The sequence below is a fragment of the Anser brachyrhynchus genome (assembly GCF_964034855.1).
Source record: "Anser brachyrhynchus genome assembly, chromosome: 1".
Taxonomy (NCBI): domain Eukaryota; kingdom Metazoa; phylum Chordata; class Aves; order Anseriformes; family Anatidae; genus Anser; species Anser brachyrhynchus.
The window spans coordinates 56187169-56208043 of record NC_137694.1 but is presented as its reverse complement, the minus strand read 5'-3'; the positions used below and the strand labels follow the sequence as shown (position 1 = coordinate 56208043).

General features: G+C 50.6%; 1 protein-coding gene across 23 annotated transcripts in view; it reads right to left on the bottom strand.

Moving 5' to 3' along the window:
- RBFOX2 (RNA binding fox-1 homolog 2) overlaps nt 1-20875 on the bottom strand; it is a 177684-nt gene that overhangs the window by 76945 nt on the left and 79864 nt on the right. Inside the window, exons 1-2 of one of the 23 annotated variants that reach the window (XM_080576864.1) lie at nt 9193-9522; nt 5071-5201 (exon numbers count right to left, since the gene is read on the bottom strand). The exons of 17 other annotated variants lie outside the window; for them this stretch is intronic. In XM_080576864.1, coding sequence (XP_080432990.1) covers nt 5071-5097 — 27 coding nt within the window. In that variant the 5' untranslated portion in view covers nt 5098-5201; nt 9193-9522. Of the gene's footprint in view, nt 1-5070; nt 5202-6640; nt 6659-9192; nt 9523-9684; nt 13260-13311; nt 13497-20875 lie in introns of those variants that run through there. 5 more of the 23 variants (XM_080576863.1, XM_080576860.1, XM_080576867.1 and 2 more) reach the window with 5 other exon arrangements.

Here is a 20875-nt window from a genome sequence, read left to right as displayed (position 1 = left end):
GAAAAACACAGCTCAGGGACCCTTAATCTGATTTAACCTGCTTTATTTAGATTCGTCTCATTGAACGAGACAAAGCGCACAGAAGCCCCGCTTTCTGACGGAGCACCAAGACCTCAGCAGTAATTTTTTTCCTACCTTTCTGAGGTTCGCGTTACCAGATAAAACGCGTTCTTACACCCCTCACAGTATTTTAACCAACAACAGCTTTGAAGACTTAAGAGACCCTCCAAAAATTACCTCTTAGGATACGGGTTCACAGCTGGCTTTGGATGACCACAGTTCTTTCTGCCACCAAGAGGGTTGGCCAGTCCCCCCAGTATCGTACCACAAGAGCAGCGACATAGCTGAGAACTAACCCAACCACAACCAAACTACAAAGTCTGTTAGCTGAGCAGCCCAGGAGCAGCACCACCACACGGGAACAGGCTGCAGGGAGCACGGACAGCGCCACTTTCAGCAACGTTTAATGTCAACTTGAGCTAATCCTGAAATTGCCTTTTTTTTTTTTTTCCCGGGTCCCGAAGATGGGACCCGACGCTGAACGCAGCACCAAGCACGCGTTACTCTTAAAACACCTCTTCATCACTTTTACCATACACTTGTTGTTCACAATCTCTTACCCAGGTCCCAGCGAAGGGCACCTGGAGCACAGACGTCTCCTGAGGTCCCACCACAGCCTCCAGCCACAACCTTCATCGCTCCCAGTTCTCTCCATGCTACGCCCTTTAACTCAGATGGGCTCCATCGTGCAGGTCTAGACTAAGCCAGCCCCACCACCAAAACACAATCCTCAAAACCAAACGTAAGACGGATTCCTAGAAGTACTTTTCCTCCCTTTTGTGATGCTTTGAAACAGCTTCATCCTGCAACGAGGTCAGCGGCTGATCAGGGAATGGTTTAGCATACTAATATTGTAACCAAATTTAACAGTTCCTTCATGCACACAAAGGAAAGCAAGGACAAAGTTAAAGCAAACTAACATGCGTTAAATATTTGAGCACCAAGCTAACACACCACAATGCCTTACAGTCCAACCAACAGTTAACAAATTGGCTAATTCGCTAATTCCACCAAATTGCCCTGCTCTTTTCTCCTCTGCCTCCCGATTCAGGCTGGAAGGATCCTTTGCAGGATAACACAGATTTAAAACTCTGCCTATTGAAATTCTCAAGTCCTTTCCCCTGCTGCCCTATTTATCTAAATGACGTTTCACAAAGCTGGAAGGGACACAGGCTGGAAAACAAAAGCCTTTCTTACTCCTGCTCCCTAATATTCCAAAGCCCTTTGCATAATCGTTGAGTTTTGATAACCTTCCTTTCTGTGCCACACTGAACAGCAGCAAAAAATAAGAAAAGCTACAAAGAACAACAAATTAAATGAAGGGTTTCTCTATCCGTCGAGAGTACATGTGACAAAGGAGGACTAACACTATCCAAGAAATCAGACCTCCTCTCCGGGGCGTTTTTACATCTGTCTTTTTAAGGAATTTAAAGCAGATTTTGCTCTGAGGACTGGAGGGAGAAGGAAGCCTCCACATAAGGGGCCTCGGTAAGACCCCAAGAGGTGAACGACGGGCTGTACGCCGCATAGGTCAACCTCTGATTATCTAAATCTTGGTGAATCAGAAGCGATTATGTGAAAGTCAAATATGCCCTCCGAGCCAGATAGCTCGGTGAGACCAGGACTTATAAAGCACGCAGAAACCCTGCACTCCCCAGGACCACAACTGCAGAGCCCACGAATTTTAAGCAGGATAACTGGGAGGACAGTTCAGAGGGTTTTAACCGTCCTCAAGCCTCCCACCCCGAGGGCAGTCTTCAGAGGCAGCTAGATGATTACCCTCGCAATTACTCGGACATTTTTGGTGTCTCCTTGCACCCTCAGATTACAGGCTACTTAGAGTGCAATTCCACTTAGGTATTTAGAGCCTGACTGCTCAGGGAGAGAGTCTCCATTACAGGCAGGGCCAGTAGTGCCACCTATTATTAAGGCTGGCCGATACTTCCCACTGTAAGACCCTGTTTTCAGTCGTTTACCATCCCGAAAAAACATCCAAACTCTTTTATTCGTGCTATCTGCATTTTATTTGGCAGTTGGTAATTTTCGTTGCTGTCGTTAGTTTCAGCCACATCAATCCAACCTGAGAAAGAAATAGGGAGAATATTCTGTCTCATGATTGGGTGGAAAAAAAAAAAAAGAACAAGCTTACTTGAAAACCCTACTAGGACTTCATATTTCGCAGAAAAATCTTCATTTCAGGGATCTGCATTGAGCAATAATACTGAAAAGCTACCAAAATCTGACCAATGTTATAACAAAACTATGGAAAACTGCATTTTATTAAGTAAATTTGCTAGCTAAGCTATATTTGATGGTCCAAAAAAGTCTAGAAACAATAAAAAATTCCACTATGTAAAAACAGTCTGAAAAGGAAGAACAAATCTGTTCTTCTTGTTTATCATGGAAAGAACAAAGAGGGACAATGAGTTTTACATTAAGCATTAGGAAAGACTTAGTAATGCACAGAAAGCAAAGGACTTGGATGGTCAAGGCAGGCAGCGGCACCACGAGTGTTTTTAAGGCAGGTCACCCGAGACCTCCACCAGAAATGGTTCAGACACAGCTGACTGTGCCAGGAAACAGAGACACTCTTGAGGACTGCTGGCAGTGCCACTCATGTCCCATTATCTGCGATTTCTTGTTCTAGTTCAGGGCTCATCCACAGCTTCACAGGAGACACAGGCCATGCCAGATCCACGTCTGGAGATAACAGCAGGAGGACGACACATGTCCTGTACTTTCAGCTATCCCCTTTGTAGGGATACAGTAACAGGGCACAGCAGTTACCCATCGCAAAGGCAAGAAGTAAAATAACCAAGAAACCAACCTGTAGGTGTAGTAGGGGTAAAGTAAATTGGGACAAGCAGCCTGAAAGCCAAGAGGACAAGGTTACTGGGGGAGAAAGGGATAGATCAGACAAGTTTGACTGCAATAGGGGCAGAAAAAGGCAGGTGGGAAAGTTAAAACATACGACAAGGAGACTGCAGAGAAGAGGAGAGCAGAGGAAGAATAAGCAGACCTTACAGTCAGGTGAGAAAGAACTGAAGCTATCAAAGCAAAGAAGTAGCATGCCAAACTCGGATGTCGTGCTAATGCAAAGGAAAGGAGACAGGGACAATGCAGACAAGGACTTGGATGGGACGAACTACTGACTGGACATCACGAGGAGGAGGAGGAGATCTGTCTCACCTCCGCCATCCACGCTGGGCGGATGGGAGAGGTCAGGCGGGGACGGAAGAGAAGGGAAAACGTTCCCATTAGCATACACTCCCAAAACCTAAAACTGAACCTAACGTTGCAAAAAGTCACCGCTCGTCTGCTGTCAGCAAATATATAAAACCAACTGGCAAACACAGATCGAGCTGGTCTGCACAGAAAACGACAGCTAATTACACATTCAGCGCGAGTGGCAGAGGTCTGTGGGATGCAGCGGGGACGGCCAGCCCTGCTACCGATACTTGCAGAGGTCATCGTGGTGCCACATGGACCGGAGTCGATGGGGATGGGAGGAGGGCTGTCTGGTTTTCCCTTCCTTTTTTTGTGGAAAAAAAAAAATAGCAGGCAATCGTATGATTAAAGGCTATCATAGAAATACAGAGAACAAGACGAGGTTTCCTTCCCAACTTAAAACGTGGAAGTGCCCCAGAACTGAAGTGCATTAGCATCTTGATACTCTCGGTTCAGTTCATGAATAACGTTGCTGAATTGTATCGATGGGCAGTATTGCAAAGCCATATAAATAAATCAGTCTGATATTTCAAACAAATCACACCGTTGAACAGGCCCAGCATTTGTCCTGTTTTCTTTTCCATATGCAAAGCACGCTTTCTTTTTTTACTGTTTTTTTTACTGTTATTTTTGAAAAAGCTTTCAATTGAGAATTGCTCTAGCTTCTGCAAACCCTACAACAGCAGCCTACCCATCTCCAGCCTCTGCTGGTCACAGCACAACCACCTCGAGCAACCCCACAAAAACCATCCTGCACAGCACGGGATCACACATGGCTCTGCCAGAACAAACCAGAATTTGGTAGGAAAACTAACATTTCTCTACTCAGATTCCAGGGAACACGTCAAATAGGGAGAGTACCTGACTACATCCTTTCAAATCACATTTGAAACCATACCGAGGCAAATTGACCACTTCCTCGTGACTCCTCGGAGGGATACCCTTTAGTGAATCCTGGGATTTTGCAGCTAGGAGGCAAACGGGTCAAGCATTTTACCTGAACACAGCAAGAAGGTCAATAAGACCTGACCCAGGTCTTAAAATAAATAATTAAATCCCCTCTCACCCCCGCTCCCCTTTGCACTGGCGTTCATTTTATAGTAAAAGGCTGGTCAATACTAATTAAATGCAACTGAGCCATCATAACTGAGTAACTTGCAGGGAAAGACATTACTGGTATTAAGGGCTCCCCATCCTTCTCAGCCTCCAGCTGACAGTATTTTTGGTAGCTCACTACAACCCTTTGCACTAATCTGGATACTCCACAAATTAATAGCTCTTAAAATAGCAACGGAACAGTATTTTTACATTTACATAGCTTTTTCATCTGAGTATGACAGCGTGAACTCTGGCATCCTCATTTCTCGGTTCCCAGGTACCTGGGATTCGTTACCTAGTCACCTGCAGAAGAAAGGCACCGGGGAGCAGCGAGGTTATTTCTAGGACAGGGACTTAAGGAAATGGCACTGCTGTATCAGGTTCCCTCTTACATTGCCATCCTGCCTAGGCAACGGCAAACGCAGCTTCTGCCATCCCAAGGCCGCCCTGCAAGTTTGCTTCTACTCCAAGGCATCTGAAAGTGCTCAGGAGAGGTGGTAAAGAGAAAAAAAAAGCACATTTAAGAGGAAAAAAAAAAAAAAACACACTCACTGGGCTCTGACAGGCCCCATTGATTTTTAAGCCCTTAAGAATAAGCCCTTCTCAACCAGCGGTTAAATCCCTGGGTATCATAACAGTTACAGACACAATCCATAGGCCCACATCAAACAAACATGTCCTTACATCAGGGCAAGCGAGCTGCAGATCCATCCTTCAATCTCCGGGGGAGATTCTCCTGGAAAAGGGCCTGGCCAGGACTCCTCTCACACAAACCTCTGCTGCTGACATGGTGCCTGCAGCCCTAAAACGAAGTCCTACGACAAACAGCAGAAGGGAAGCAAGAACTAGGGGATACACAGAGGCAGAAAGTCAAGTAACGCGTAAACGAGCACCACTTTCGGAGCGGCAAAGAAAGGAAAAAGAGCACGAGGCCGTGGATGGAGAAAAGAGCAATCCCCCTCAGACAGCTCATGCAAGTTTGCAGGGTGACACCAAACCACAGAGCCAACAGCAAGGACGCCTGGCCAAAAGGAAAGGGAGCTGCAATCCTCTAAGCAAGGGACGGGGAATAGCGGTAGCTCCAGAGAGAATCCCTCAATGCACAAAAAAAAAAAAGCTTCTTTTTTTGGGGAGGGGATGGTAGGGGGAAGGTGGAGGAGATCCTGGAGCACCCAGGGGAGGGGAAGAGACCATAAAGCAGACCTACGGGACGGGAGGAGGAGGCTGTCCTGGCACTCGGGCTCCCTTGCAGGCAGTTCAAACAAAGGAGGACGCTCTCGTACAGCAGGATGCGCTGTACATCTTTAGCTAGCACAAGGTGGCCGCTGTGACGGGGCTCCCCCTCTCCTGTCCCCCCAGGTCCCCAAATATACAGCCCCCTCCTGGTCCCACGGTGGGGGGCAGACAAAGGTCCATTACTGTCACTGGGTATGAAGAAAGATAAGGGAAGAGATTGAGGCAGAGGAAAGAAACGGAGACAGAGAGGCCTTTAATGAGTCAGCTGCTGCTCTGATTTAAATACGATCTCCATTTAAGGAGCTCTGCGTGTTTTCTTTAGTTTTTTTTTTTTGTAATTTGTTTTTTTTTCTTTTTTTTTTTTTTTTTTTTTTTAAACCGCTGCCTGAGCGAGCGGCAACTTTGGGCTGCACACGGTTGTCTCCCAGCTGCACGCTGGCTCCGGCAGGGAAAGGGTTATGGAAGGGGGAAGGGGAAGGGAAGAAAACCTCTGGAAAAAATGAGGCTGCTCGCTGGTTCGTTTTAACAAGGACATAAATTAGTCTCAAAGCCACAAACGCCATCACCTCCCCGAGCCCTGGGCAGAGCGTAGCGAGGCAAACACGTGCCAAGATAAACGGCGCTGGCTGCAGCCTCCGGGGGTGCTGGGGGGCCGAGAGGGGGCACGCTGGCAGGCAGGGCGGCCAAGGCGCCTCGGATGGTGCCGCAAAATGGAGCCCGGTGAGCCCACGACCGCACAAAAGGGGACCTTCAGATGTTCCTGCCTACACCCACATCAAAAGGCAGCGAGTGAAGGCAGAGAAAGAGGGAAAGCGGGGTGCTGCAGCCTGAAAATAGCAGCTCTCCCTGGTCTGGCTTTCATTACCGCCAGCAGCCCTTCCTCCTCCTCCTCCTCCTCCTCTTCCCGTCTTGGAAGAAGGCCCGCGAGCAGGCAGCAGCCCAGGTGAAAGGCTCCATCGGCGGCAGCAGGGAGGGGAGCAGACAATGGCGGGGTGATTCATTACAAAGGCATACGTACATCCACACACAGGCACACACACAGGCTCCAGCGCTGCTGCTGCCGCTGCCGGCTGCCACATGGGCTGGCGGGACTCCTTAAGGAGGCAGCGGCTCCCTTCCCACTCTCCGAGATGCTCGACACCTTCCCCCTCTCCCAGCCCTGATGGGAAACAGATTCGGAGGAAAACGCCAGCAAGGCACTGGGCTGTCCAAGAAAGGGAGGGCTTTGTGCTCCACGCAAGCCAGCAACCTCCCCGTGCACCGCGCAGAGAAAAAAAAAAGCCTTTTACCGTATAATTCCCATCCACCCAAGACTTTCTCTTTTATCTGCAATTAGCACATGATGTACCGGGCCCCGTTTAACGCTCATTTTCCCTGATTTAGGATTAAGGGGGATCAGAGCAGGGTACTTTCTGTTAATGAATCTGAGCTATTGCTCTCATTAGCAATTTTGGTTTCCTATTTTAAAGCACGTTTCTCCCTTCCAGCACCTCCCGTCTCTCTCCCCATCGCTATTTCTAGTCTTCCTCCCATCTATTTTGTTTTACCAGCCCTCAGGTCCATACGGCAGCTAACCTCCCAGATTCCCAAAGAGAACGGGTGAGCTCGCTCCCTAAAACGCCACAGAACCCAGCCAAGGCAGACAACGGCACCCGGAGCTCGAAGCAAACAGAGCAAGATCCTGCTGACAGCATCTCGCTCCGTTTGGTTCAGCGATGCTGAATCCGTTCAGCAGCAGTTACCAGCTGAAGAGACCAGCAATGTCCACTTTTCCTAAACGAAACGGAGCCCCCGAGAAGCAGGTCTGCAAGCGCTGAGCAAGGCCACGGCGCTGCCTCCAGCAGCACTGCAGAGCGCCGCGGCCGGGGGCACGGTCCTGGACGTGCCTCTCCCCCCGGAGACCCACACGCTCCCCCTGCGAGAAGCAGCGCTGCGGCGGAGCTCACCGTCACCGTCTTCCTCGTCTCCCACCGCGGGGGCATCAGCCACTCACCCCGAGACCCCCGGCCGAGGGCAACCTGAGCTCTCCTCCCCTACTGCTCTATATGCAGCTTCTTCAACATCGGCACGTAAATACACAGCGCAAACCCCCAAAACCTATCCTGGGCAGCACGCGCTTTTACGACAGTAATAACTCAAGGTCAACCAACACTAATAACGCGTGCTCCTACGAGGGTATCCCCAACCTTTACGCGAGCTTGTGCCCTCCTGCGTTTCACCCAGCGCCCCAGCAGCTGGGCACCCCGTCCTTCCCGGCTCTACACGGCCCCAGAGCAGCTCGGGCTTTGGGGTGCTGGGTGCTGGGCACGCACCAGCTACGCGCCCCCGTGCGCCGAGGGCTCGGGCTCCCTTCTGCACCGCACAGGCAGGGATTATGCGCAGAGCGGCCGTGGCAGGGAGCTTCCAGCATACAAAGCTGCGTGGAGAAACTCCGAAACGTGCACGCGCCAAGCCGCAGCTCAGGGGCATACACCTCCATCTAACCGGGTGCATCCCGAGCGAGGCAGCACTAGACAAATGGACCCCGCCTGCAAAGCCACGGCTTTTCAGCATCACTCACGGAACTAAATATAGGTATTGAGCGCCTCGGGAGGTTTCTGCAGAGCTCTTCTGTCTCAAAACAGAAAGCCTCGGTCCGGGTGAAAAGGAATCGGTAATGGAAGGGACTAAATAGCAGGAGCAGAAGGTGGGGCTTGGGAGCAGGGGAAGATACCTTGCAGTGGACAGAGACCTATTTTTCAGCCACTGACAATCAATGCGGGATGAGAGACGGCACGGGTCAAAGCGGGTGTCACTCCTCGCAGCAGATCCGTGGGGAGCCAGGCAGTAGTGGCAGCACGGCCCCTGGCAGCGGGACATGCAGCACCTCAGCGCGGGCAGGCGAACGGGGGCTCGGCGAGGGATAAGGGAAGCCAAGGCTCGCGTGTGTGCACCCATTTGAAAAATGATGCAAAGCTCCGCAGAAGGGGAAAGGGGGGGGAGGTGGGGGAAGAGCTTGTAAAACCCAGATTTGAAGAAAAGTTCCTTCCGAGCGCCCTTCCCTCCACCCGCCTTGGGAATACCCCCCGAAGGCTCCCAGCTCCGCAAGGCGCCGCAGGGCGTTATATAATGCCCCGCTCCCGAGGCTTCCAGCCCGGCGATGCCGCTCTCCCTCCTCCTCCCTTGCAGATGCCAAACCCAGAAAAAACCCCACCGAAGGAAAAAAAAAAAAAAAAAACACAACAGAAAAACCCCAAAACCGTGCAGAGACCTTAATAAAGCTACCGCTGCCCGACCTCCACCGGGCTAACCACCCCCCCCCGGCTCTGCCGGCCCCGCCGGGCGGCCGCTTACCTTTGTGCGGGGCCGGGGCCGGGCAGCCCGGCACGGGAAGGGGCCGCCCGCTGCCCTCCTCTCCCTAGAGGGCACTGCGAGGCCGCCCCGAGCCCCGACCCTTCCCTCCCCGGCTCCTCCCGGCCCAGGTGAGCGGCGCCGAGCCGGGGGGAGGCTGCGGGGCGGCCCCGGCTCGGCTCGGCTCGGTTCCCCCCCCCCAGCCCCCGGAGCTCCCCCGCCCAGACAAAGCAGCCTTACCTGAGTTACCATTTTCTTTTTCTCCATAAACCAAAATGGGGGAAAGCCCGGCCGCGGGGAGGGGGGGGTGAAAAAAAAAATAAAAAAAAAAATAAAATAGCGAAGATTTTTTTTGTTTAAAAAAAAAAAAAAGAAAAACCCCCGCGGCTCCGAGGAGGCGGGTGCCTGCGCTGCGCTGCCTCGCCGGCGCGGTGCCCCCCGAGCCCTTAATTTTTTTTATTTATTTATTTATATATATATTTTTTTCCTCCCTTTCTTCTCCCGTGTTCCTCCCTTTCTTCCCCCTTCCTCCCGCCGCCGCCGCCCCCCCCGGCTCGGCCAGATGGCTGCGGGAAGCGCCGCCCCGCCCGGCCGCGGTAATTAATGCGAGCCGGGACCGCCTCCCCCGGCCCGCCCCGCCCGGCTCGGCCGAGACCACCACCCCCCCCCGGCTCCCCTTCAACCTCCCAAAAAAAAAAGCGGTGCCCCCCCTTCCCCCCCCCCCGCACCCACCATTCCGCGGCCGCCCGGGGCCGGGGCTGCCCCGCGCCGGAGCCCCGTGAGGGAGCGGCGCGGCGGGGAGCTGCGGGCCGGCCTCCTCCTGCCACAAAGGGGAGCGGGCTGCACGGCTCCATTCGCTGAACCGGAAGCACTCGGAGCGCCAGGAGCTGCGGCTCTTTCATAACAGGGAGCGCGGAGAGCCGGGAGCCTCCCCTGCTTGATGGGATTTTTCCCCAAAAAATAAATGGGGGGGGGGGGGGGGCAGCACCTGAGCGGCGCCGGGTCCGCCGGGGAGTTCGTAAAATGGCCGGCCGCTGAGCCGCTTGGCGGAGGGGGACGAGGGGTGCACGTTTTCCCGGCGTCGCGCCCACGAAGCCCGCTGAGGGCTGTGGTGATGCTGCGGGGCCCTGACACAAGGATGAAACCAGCGAAGGCCAGCTGCCCCTCCGACACCTCTTCTTGGCGCCTGGGGCTCCGGAGACCCACCAGGCTTCTGTGGCGGAACAGCCAAGTTACACCGCAGCAACAGCTCTCGTCCACATGCACTCTCCTTTGCACCCATATCCCCGGCTATAATTTACACTAAAAAGATACCATATTATACCAGGCAGCCTGTGCTGGCCCCCACTGCTCCCCAGTTTCACTGCAAACTGAGCTCTGCCTCCCACCCTCCCGTCTCTACCAATTCAGCCGGAGGGCAGCAGGAGCACACATCACAGCCCTCTTTGCTCCTCCAGTATGAAAAGCCCAAGATGCCAGCAAGCCATGATGTCCCAACGGAGCAGAGCCCACGTTTTCCCGAGTTACTGCATCCTCTCCACTAACTTGCTTCTTATGACACTACACAGGTCTGCCGGTGGTATTGCACAACCAGGGAAAGAATTGGAATTATTTGTTTCCCCTATTACAAACCTGCGATTCTGGAGCACAATTCTGGGTCAAGTGTGAGTTCCATTTCAAAGCGGCAGAAAACACGGTGACCTCCTTATACCTTTGCCACGGCAAAGCACCAGGCTGTAGCTACGTGCATCTCATTCACCAGACCTCTGCAAATCACTCAGCGTAATTCAGCTTAAGTTAATGGAGATTAACTGTTGCATTCGCCCAGGCTGTACGGCATAAGGTGGCAATTTCTTGTCCCTGATCAAAGGACATAGCGCAGACCTTTAGGGTACAGAAATGGCCAGCCACATTCATCCCACCACTGCTCACCCAGTGTTATTTTCTAACCCGCTCTGGCCTTCACCTCAGGAACCTCTAGAAATACTGGCCACCAAGGAGCCCTCTAAGGAGAGAGAGGAAGGTGTAAGTACCTACCCATCTGCACCACCCTGCTGCTACAACTGCTTTGCTTGTGTGCCAGAAGAGTGGGAATTCCCATCGGTATGATCTCCTGCTGGTCTCCCTCTTTCATCTGCATTGTAGGGTGGAAGTATCTCCTCCCTCTTGCTTGGAATTCACCCACCTTTGCTCCTGCTTAGCCAAAGAAACCCCCCAGTTTCTAACAGATACGCTCAGGCAACAAGAAACACGGGTCTGCAGGAGCTCTGATCGCCCTGAACACATCTGACATGAAGAACACCCGATACAGAGATTCAAAAGCTTCAAGAATACCATGGAGAACAAGATCAGACTTGATAGCACACCTCGTCTTGGGCTCCACTGGAGCCAACAAAGCAACACCTGATGATGTACGAGACCGATAAAATTAACCAGCTGATCTGCACGACTCACCTTTCCCCCTGAGGACTGGGGGAATTGTCCGACGGTCAAGTGAAATAAGCTTGGTGGGCCTCCACCTAGTGTCACCTGTGTGCCAGTCACGGAACCGCCGCACAATTTACCATCATGGCTTGCCACCCTCCACCCAGGAGAGCCAAAGCCTCAAACTGCAGAGCAGACTGCTGAACGCGACAGGGACACACAAGCAGAGCCGAGCACGGGAAGCCTGAAGAACACACAGCTCAGAGCCATGAGATCATCGCTTCCTACTTACTGCGTTTGTTCAAATAGCGACATATTCAGAACAGATCTAGATGCCAGGACTTAGGAGTTGCCATGATTTTTTGTGCATCACAGGCACATGTGCAGTGAAACTTCCTTCCCGTGCTGTGGAAGCAGCACTAGGAAATAACCCGGGGCATATTAACCTCACCTGCCTCCGCAGAGCTCATCACCCTTACCAAGCCAGGTAAGGCTTGTTGCTCACACCTGAGCACTTCGGCACCTCCGCTACATTCTCTCCTGTGCTCACCCAGACACACACGATGGTGTTTGTTAGTTCCTGCCATTCATATCCTACTGGAAAACAAGCTGGAGAAGGCTCTTCAAGCAGCAGGTGATGGGGCAAGGCCGCTGAAATCACACCGGTGAGAGCACAACTGAAAAACTAACCTGTAGTTGGACTAAGTGGTCTACACTTCCAAATGCTTCGGTTAGTTCAACGCTCATAAGGCTGGTAGAAATGAAGAGAGAAGAGAAAGCCACAAACACTCTGCTTTAAGCAAGTTTCAGGACTTTAGCTTTTTCTTTCGCCATGCCTATAATTCCCCTGTGCTGCTAGGGCAGAAAGAAAGGCCAGCCTTCGATTTTAACATCCCATTACCTGCATTTCTGTGCTGGCTCAAGTTGAGATGGAGCAAACCTGCCAGCTGGATCAAGGCCAGAGGGAGGGAAAAAAAAAAAAAAAAAAGGTTCAAGTGCAAAGAACCAATTTATCAGGAACAAATCTTAACAACCAAAAGACACACTTCTGGTGGTGGAGTCTATTCATGTACGTAATAAAAAAACCGGTACAAGGTAACCTAACAAAATACTCTTTAGTGGCTATCTGAAGCATCTCAGGGTAGATAATCCTCAACTGTTAGTCTGCCTTTCACGTTTTCTGGATGAATTTGGTGCCTGTGAGGACAAGGAATGCTGACACTGAATAGTCAAGGATTGCGCAGAGAACATCATCTTTCACTTGGCTCCGAAAGTATTTGAGCCTGACCCAGAGCCCCTGGCTTCTCCAAGGCCACACGACAGGCCAGGAAAGCTCACGTGTGCTCCAAATATAGCCCCCTCCCCAGCAAGGGCTGCAACACGCCCTGCCTTGAGCAAAGCCCTCTGAAACCCACCCTTTCCCGTCGCCCTACTGGATCTCCAAGAGCAAAAAGGTGACGAGGGAGACTTTTAGAGGCGTTGTCGCTGGTTTCAGAGGAGGGAGGAGGAAAACGGGCGAGGAGCCGCTCCCGGTGGCTCGCCATCCCTGAGGGACAAGCCGCAGTCACACTTACAAGTCACATGCCCCGGGCAAAGCAGCAAGGCACTCGACAACACAGCAGTTTGCAGAGCGCGGCATTGCTGTCAACTCAACCCCCCTAAAAAAAAAATAAATTAAAAAATAAAAAGCCAGAAATGCAAATGCACACGGGTCTCAAACAAGGCAGTCCGGGGAGCTAAAGCGTCAGACAGGACCACTCGCATGCAGGGAGGCTCAAAGCCCTCGGCAGAGCCTCTGGGGAGCCGAGGCCTGGCACGCGCCGAGCGTAGTGGCAGCAGTGTCCTACAGGACCAGCACACAGGCTCCAGCCCGCCTGAGGAGCGCACGGAGCAACCAGCATGCCTCTGTCGAGTTGCCGCTCTCCTCTCGCTTACCTGGACGACTGGGTATTGATAATCCATACAATACACACCATACATAGCCAAAGATCCTCCAGGTAGAGGCCAAGAGGACGCAGGACTGGAGGCTTCAGACCCGAGCCTCCGTCTTTCAGCCTGGTGGGAAGGACTCTGGCAGCCCTGCGCAGTGCTTGGCTCAGGCCTCTGGGGCCACTCAGGTTGACACTGGCTCAGCTGAAAATAAAAAGGAGCTGCCTGGCTCGGCTCGGCTCAGCCCCTCTCTTCTGGGATCCGGCGAGGCAGCGCTCGACCATACGCAGCAGAGGCTCCTAAAATTAGAAATCCCGTCCGGAGAGCGGCCCTGGAAGCCTCGAGTGCCGCGCGTCCTGCAACGCCCGAGCGGCGAGCGGCGCGGCTGCCAGGGAGCGGGGACGGCAGGATCCTCGCCGCAGCCGCCGGGGATGGGAGGAAGCAAACAGCATTTCGGATCTGAAGGGAGCATATGTTCTGGGCTCTAGGTGCGTCAGAGGGAACGCTCCCAATCCAGGACAGCGAAAAACATATGGGACCGCTCCTCCCCCACCCCCATACCCTTCTTGCCGTCCTAGGCAGGGACAGGTGCTGGGATTAGCGTCGCAAAAACCCTTTGGTGCTGTGGAGGGGGGGGGGCGGGGGGCCGAGGCGAGCAGCCATGTCGATGCCTCGAGCCGAAGGGATCTCTTTCGGGACGGGGTATGCGGCCGTATCGGCTGACGCCTCGCCCTCCCTCCGCAGCGGGCCGGGGCAGCTGCCAGGGGGAGCCGGGCCTGGGGACCCCCAGGCCAGCAGGTCGCCCGCTCTCAGCTGTCCCACGCCACCCGGGGGGGATTAACGCTGCCCCCAAGGCCGGGGGGCAGTGGGGTGAGGGGGGCAGAGCCAGTTGTTCTTCCCCTTTTGGGAAGCGGCCCCCTCCCCGGCACCTTCTCCTTTGGCCCAGGCGCGTTCCCAGGGAGGAATAACCGACGGGGACAGATGCCGGGCTGCTCTGACAAAGGGCGGCAGGTTCACCCGGCCCGGCCCCGCGTGCCGGACGTGTTCCCGAAACCCAAGAGCCCACGGGTGATTCTTAGAAGACAAAACACGGCCGGGGGGCGACCGCCCACGGCAAGGCGCGTGAGCTCGCAGCCGCTGCTGGGCCAAACCCCGTCGGGTCCCCGCTGGCCTAGGCCTGGCCTCTCAAATGGCGAATGGCCCCAAACTGCAAATAGTTCTGGCTGACCCCCAGGCACATGAAATGCCGTCCTCCAGAGGGAGAGGCCTGTGACAGCCCTCCCTCTGGGGCTTCAAAAGTGAGACCGCTACGCTGATCAAAACCAAGGCATGCTACCCAAATCCCCCCTACTGCTTCAAATGCATCTTGGGCGGGGGGGGGCACTGCTTTGTTTCTTCTTCTTTGAACATTTCTGATCTTTAGTTTCTGCGTAGTGTGGCTGGGCACTGCTAACCCGCTCCGGGGTGGGCGGCTGGAGCCATTTCTGTACGATGGACCTTCGCAGGTTACCAGCATCAGCACGAGAAAGCTGTTTTCCCTTTTCCTATTCTTTGCCCCCTTATGTTTTCTTGTGGCACCTCCATTTTCCTTCAGACACCAAAATAAAAAACTGAAAACCATCAGCTTTGCATTTGGCACGCAGATTAGGTCCCTTCAAAAAAGAATTAAGTTTACTTTTTCATTCTCCCCCAAAGGTTAAATGCGTGGATCATTTCTCTCGCACCCTTTACATGGCACTCCACAGTTCAGGGAAGGGGAACCCACAGCCTCTGACCTATCCACATGGCAGGTCAGCTCTTGGCTTCTCCTCTGCTCCGACCGCCCCTTCTTGCTGAGCTGCCTCGGAAAAGGACAGCTACGAGCTGGGTGAGCAGCGACGGCAGCTGCCACCCACTCTCATCATCTTTCCTAGGGCCACTCCTGCCTGACAAAAGGAGCCTGGCCAATTTGGGGAGTATAAAGCATGCCATTTTCTACTTCTTAAACAAGAACAGCAAAAAACGTTTCTATAGCCATTGTTTCTGCGTGAAGATTGGCGCAGACAACAGAGAAGCTAATTGCCCATAAATGGGAAAGCAGCTATGCCTCTAAACCTCTTTGCCACGGAAAAAAAGGATGATTCCCAAAATAAACTTCCATCTTCTTCTGCCTTTGTCCAGTTGACTTCACCCCAGACTCAGCCCGGCTTTCTGGAGCTCAAGCCATGCCTCTTCCTCACCTCCAGAAGATTGCGTGGCTTCCCCTCCTCACTCTCCCTGCAAGCCCCGCCGTAGGGCACTGATTGTATCTGGTTTCCTCCGAACAGACAACAATGCTTATTTATTTATTTTTCCCCTTTCTGCAACTACACGTTCAATAGGTGTCTGCCCTTCATGCTTTTGCATAGCTCGTTATTATGCACTCGGGCAATTTAGTATCTCCAATAACATCTGTTTATGAAAAGGCATTAATTTATAAAAACCTGAAGTCTTTTCCACTGCTTGTTTTTGCTACTTCATATTACTGCCCCAGGTTTTAAAACCAAATCCCTAACTAAGTTAAAAACCTCACATTTATTTCACAATCCAATTTTTTTGTTATTTTCAACCAGGCCTCCAGGGAATAAAGCATTTCCAAATCCTCGTGCAGATATCTTACTATCTATAAATAACTGTCAAACGGGCAAAACAAAACAAGGAGGGGGAGCAGGGAGGATCACCCAACCTCTCCGTTGCTTTAGCTACAGCGGATAGATCCGGATAGAACCATGATGTTGTAAAGTTTTTGATGCAGATTTAAGTACTTTGCCTTAACCAGCGTTGGGATACCCGGGTGACACTTCGGTAAGGAAGCATCACACCTCCCGTGCCCCGCAGGGAGTTTAATTACACAAACTACTTGTAAACTCGCATGTGCCAAGACGGACACAGCAGGACTCAACGTACTTCATTGACCAGTAATCAACGACTGAACTGTCTACAGTGAAAATTCACTGTTATAGGGGCGATAGTGCCTGGTCTACTACTGCATGCTGACTTGCAACGAATATTAGTCAAATATAAGAAGGCTGCGCTCCATAATTTTATTTGGAGATAAATGCCCGATTACATTACCATATAACCTGCTCTGCACATGCATTTCCAGTAACACAAGTTGGGTAACTGTTATAAAACCATAGCCTTGATCCTGCAAATGCTCACACATACAAATAATTTTAAAATTACAGCAATATTAAGTCTCAATCTGATTCTTTGTGTCGGAGAGTCTCTTCAACTGCTATCGTACAACGCAATCTGACCTTTTCAGAAATTTTACCTAGCTACACCTCAGAACCGGGTTCTGCAGCTACGCTCCCCTGGCCCAGAGCCTGCTCTAGAACAGCGCCCGCCAGCAGCTAGGAGCTCTGCACGTCTCCAGCTTCACCTTATTCCTGAGCAATTTCTGCTTGTTCTCTGTTCTTGTGCCAGTGCTGTCCTCTGGCTTAAACGTTTTTTCTCTTTCCCTAACAATTAACCTCCCTGATGTATGCCCCCTCTACCCCTTTAAACAAGCAGCTGTTCCAGTCTTTTCTCATGACAGGCTTCCTAGTTCCCAGTCTCCAGAAGACCTTTCTTCCACCTGATCTAGCCTGTGTTCGTCTTTTCTAAATAAAATAAAAAATAAAATTTAAATATATATATAGCAGCCAGAACAAGACGGTTGCTCCCAATCCGTTTCACAGTTCCAGCACTAAACTGCATCTTCTCCAGCCTCATTTGCACTTTCCTCTGCAGCGTCACATCAGATGCTGTAGGACCTGTGCTACAGTAAGGCATGTCAACCTGTTAAGAAAAATGCACGTTGGCAAGTTAAGAAAAAAAGAAAATCGTTAAAGACAGATAGGCTGACCTGACACAATGCTATTCTGATGAATTTGCGTTGCGTTTTATCCCATTTTTCGTTTGTGTCCAAGCCTTTAATTGCTGTTTTCATCTCAGATTTTGCACCCAACTGAGGCTGGCCCAACAGGTCTGTACTTAACTCAGGTCATGCCCCATCATCGAGAGAGCTATGATGCTTCCTGTTCTCCAAGCAAACTATACCACTCCTGATCTGATAGATTTATCAGAACTTGCGTTAGATCTGCAGTTTCACGAGGCAGTTCTTTTGCTTTCAGAAACAGAAACATCATTCCCCAGGCAACCCGCTTCCCAGCCCAGCCTGCACACACTGTGGTCTTTGAAACGTCTAACTTGGTTGCTTCCACAGTAATTTCATGCCCGTTACCATCCTGCCTTTACCCCCATTATCAACTCTACTTACAACAACAACAACAAGGATTTGTTCAATTCTGCCACCACAACGGGAGCATCCTCGTTAACTATCCTATCCCCAACACTGTGTGGCCCCACATCCTTCCTTCTCTGCAATTGTATTCTGAGAAACTGTTGCCCATTTTCTTAGTAACATTTGCAAGGTTTAACTCAGCCTGTTTTTTGGCAGGTCCCCATTTGTCCCCACATTTCCTGACCGTAAAGGCACAGCAGTCTCTGCTCATTCCTTATTCTGTCCCTTGTAAATCCTCTTTTTGCACCTAGCACCCTTTATAAGGTGATTATGCCTCTACTTCGGAGGATGTTTTTCCTTACAAGCTTTTTCCCTTTCATTTGCATCATCAGAAATCTGCACCCAAAGCATCTCTGACAAAAAAAAAAAAAAAAAAAGGGAAAGGAAAGAAAAAACCCACCACACACACCCCAGCGTCCGAGCTTTCAATCCAGTTCACTGCCTTCACTAAATACATTGCTTCTTGTATCAAAGGTTGTATCACCATCATCACCCAGCACAAAGCTGAGGACATGGAGGCTTCTGAGCAGCTTGTTTTCCTGCACTAGTCATATCGGCTGCGATACGTGCACTGTCTCAACAATACATGATGCTACAGTGAAGAAGTCTTTTGACCCTATTATTATTAGCAGCATTTGGTCTCCCAGCTGTATCTGAGAAATTAAAGTTTCTCATACTAATATTTATCTCTATAATGGTGCTGGGAATAATATCATTTCAGAGACTCAAGTTTGTATCTGAATCCAATCCTCTGAGAGATTACAGCAGACTCACGGAGCTCCCGCTGGGACCTCTTTTACCATTCCTCCCCACAGCAAATTTGACCAGAAATAGATCCTGTGTTATCGGTATTGCTCTTTTTTTCTTCTTTACAGTCTACTGCATACAATACAGCCTATCTCCTTTCACATCTACCCTATCTGAACCACACATAATCTTGAATACATGTTAAAGTCAAGATTACTATTCTTGCAGATTGATATTAGCCCTATAATACCCAGTTTCATGTTCTGCACCACTAGCTCTGGTTCCTCTACTTGCTATTTCTAATGCCAGGAGCCCAAGAAAAAAAAAAAAAAGCAAGCAGTATGTTTGCATATTTACCGATCACACAGCACACAGCTCCCTCAACTAACGGTATCACCCATCTAGTTACTGCTGGATTTTATTATTCTTCCTATAACATTGAATTTTATTATTTTCCATCTCCTACCAACCCATCACTTTGCCTGGAGACACTGTTTTACATGCCACTCTCGCAGCATTTACCTAATTTTCCTCTTTCTGTGCACAGAGCAAGGCACGGCGATTACACAAGTTTTTTTCCCAACGTTCTCCAAACCCAGAATTTTACTTCACATGCACAGCTCTCTTTGATGTCTGCAGACTGAGGAGCACTTTTGGAAAACACAAGACCACAGCCCTGGGCTTTGCTTTGCCTGCTTTCTTCGGGCTGCTTAGAGGAAGCGTGCTAAGTCACAATTACAAGTACAGCTATATGAGCAGAAGCTAGCTACAGTCTCCCCACGCTTGAAGTGCATCCATGGTAGCTGCAGACATTTTCCAAGGGCATTTTTTTTTCTTTTAAATTGATAGAAAACGTAGTACTGTGGGGCTACAGCCATATAGCATGGAGCCTGAGATATCTCCGTGCTGCACAGTTGTTATACCACACTGATCTTTACTAAGGAAATTACACCAACAGTTTCATTTTATAAACTGAATTTATAAAATCTTTAGCATAATTCTCTGTTCTCTAGACAAATTAATCCAAGCCTTATCTAGTTACTCCCACTAAAGAGCTCTTACCTCCGCTGATTCTAACTCTTCATCTCTAGAAGCCTGGCTGATGCTCTTCCTCTCACCCACCAAAAATGGCATCTTTAACAATTAGCCAATCACTACATCTGCTAAACTGGGTCATCAGGGATCTGATGAGCAGCTTACAATATGTCTCTGCTTTTTAAAGACTGATGTAAATGTAGGAAACACGCCAGCAAGCAAGGATGCATTTTCTGGCTGGGTATGTACTGATTTCCATAGCAGCTAAATAGATCAAGCAGCTCAGCCAGCTCGTACCGGTGTTAGACAAACAGCACACGGTACCAAGATTACATCTTTGAAGCTGCAAGAGATTCTCGTTTTGCACCAAAGCAAGTCCCGCATCTTGAGCGCAAAGGTGCCTTTTGCTCACTCCAGGTGAGAATTATTTTGGAAAGCCATCACTCCTATGCAGGGCTACATTTTCCAGCCTGTATCTTTTTATTTGTCTGGTGTGAAGAGGTATAACTTTTTTTCAAAAAGATGCGCAATTTTTTTCTTCCAGTTTTTAATATAACCAATAACTAGAACAAAGAGCTGGTGATGGATCAGCTATTCGGGAGAGTGAGCAGCTCAGCACCAAGCCACTGTGGGCTGTTTTTTTTTTTGCCAGTGAAACACGTTAAGCATGCTAATGCTGGAGATCAGGATGGAGATGCAGTAAGCGGGAACGCAACCAGCAGGTCTGGGGGATGAGGGGTGGCAGCAGAAGCAAAGAGGAGTGTGCTGGATTAGCGTAATGAGGGCATCACAGGCAGGAATCTGAATGCGCTGGTAAAGCCATAGGAACCACTGCTTCCCTGAACCTGGTCTGATTAGTTAGTGCTACTGATTCCTCACATTCATTAGGATTAATGTTCCTAAACCACATTAGCACAAATGAAATTACCAAAAATACACTTTGAATCCAAGGAAATTAAGATCCCTCTGTCAGAAGAGCTAAGAAGCCCAAAGCTAAAGAAAGAGGCGAATATCAAGTGTTGTGGTTTAACCCGGCTGGCAGCTAAACACCACACAGCCGTTCGCTCACCCTCCCCCCTCCCTCTCTGGGATGGGGGGAGAGAAACGGGAAAGTGAAGCCTGTGAGTTGAGATAAAGACAGTTTATTAAGACAGGAAAATAATAATAACAATAATAATAATAATAGTGATAATGGTAATAGTATTAACAATAATAATGTGTAAGAAAACAAGTGATGCACAATGCAATTGCTCACCACCCGCTGACCGATGCCCAGCCTATTCCCGAGCAGCCGGCCCCCCCACCCCGGCCAGCCACCCCTATATATTGTTTAGCATGACGTCAGATGGTATGGAATACCCCTTTGGCCAGTTTGGGTCAGCTGTCCTGGGTCTGTCCCCTCCCAGCTCCTGCTGCACCCCCAGCCTGCTCGCTGGCAGGACAGAGCGAGAAGCCGAAAAGTCCTTGGCCTGGTGTAAACAC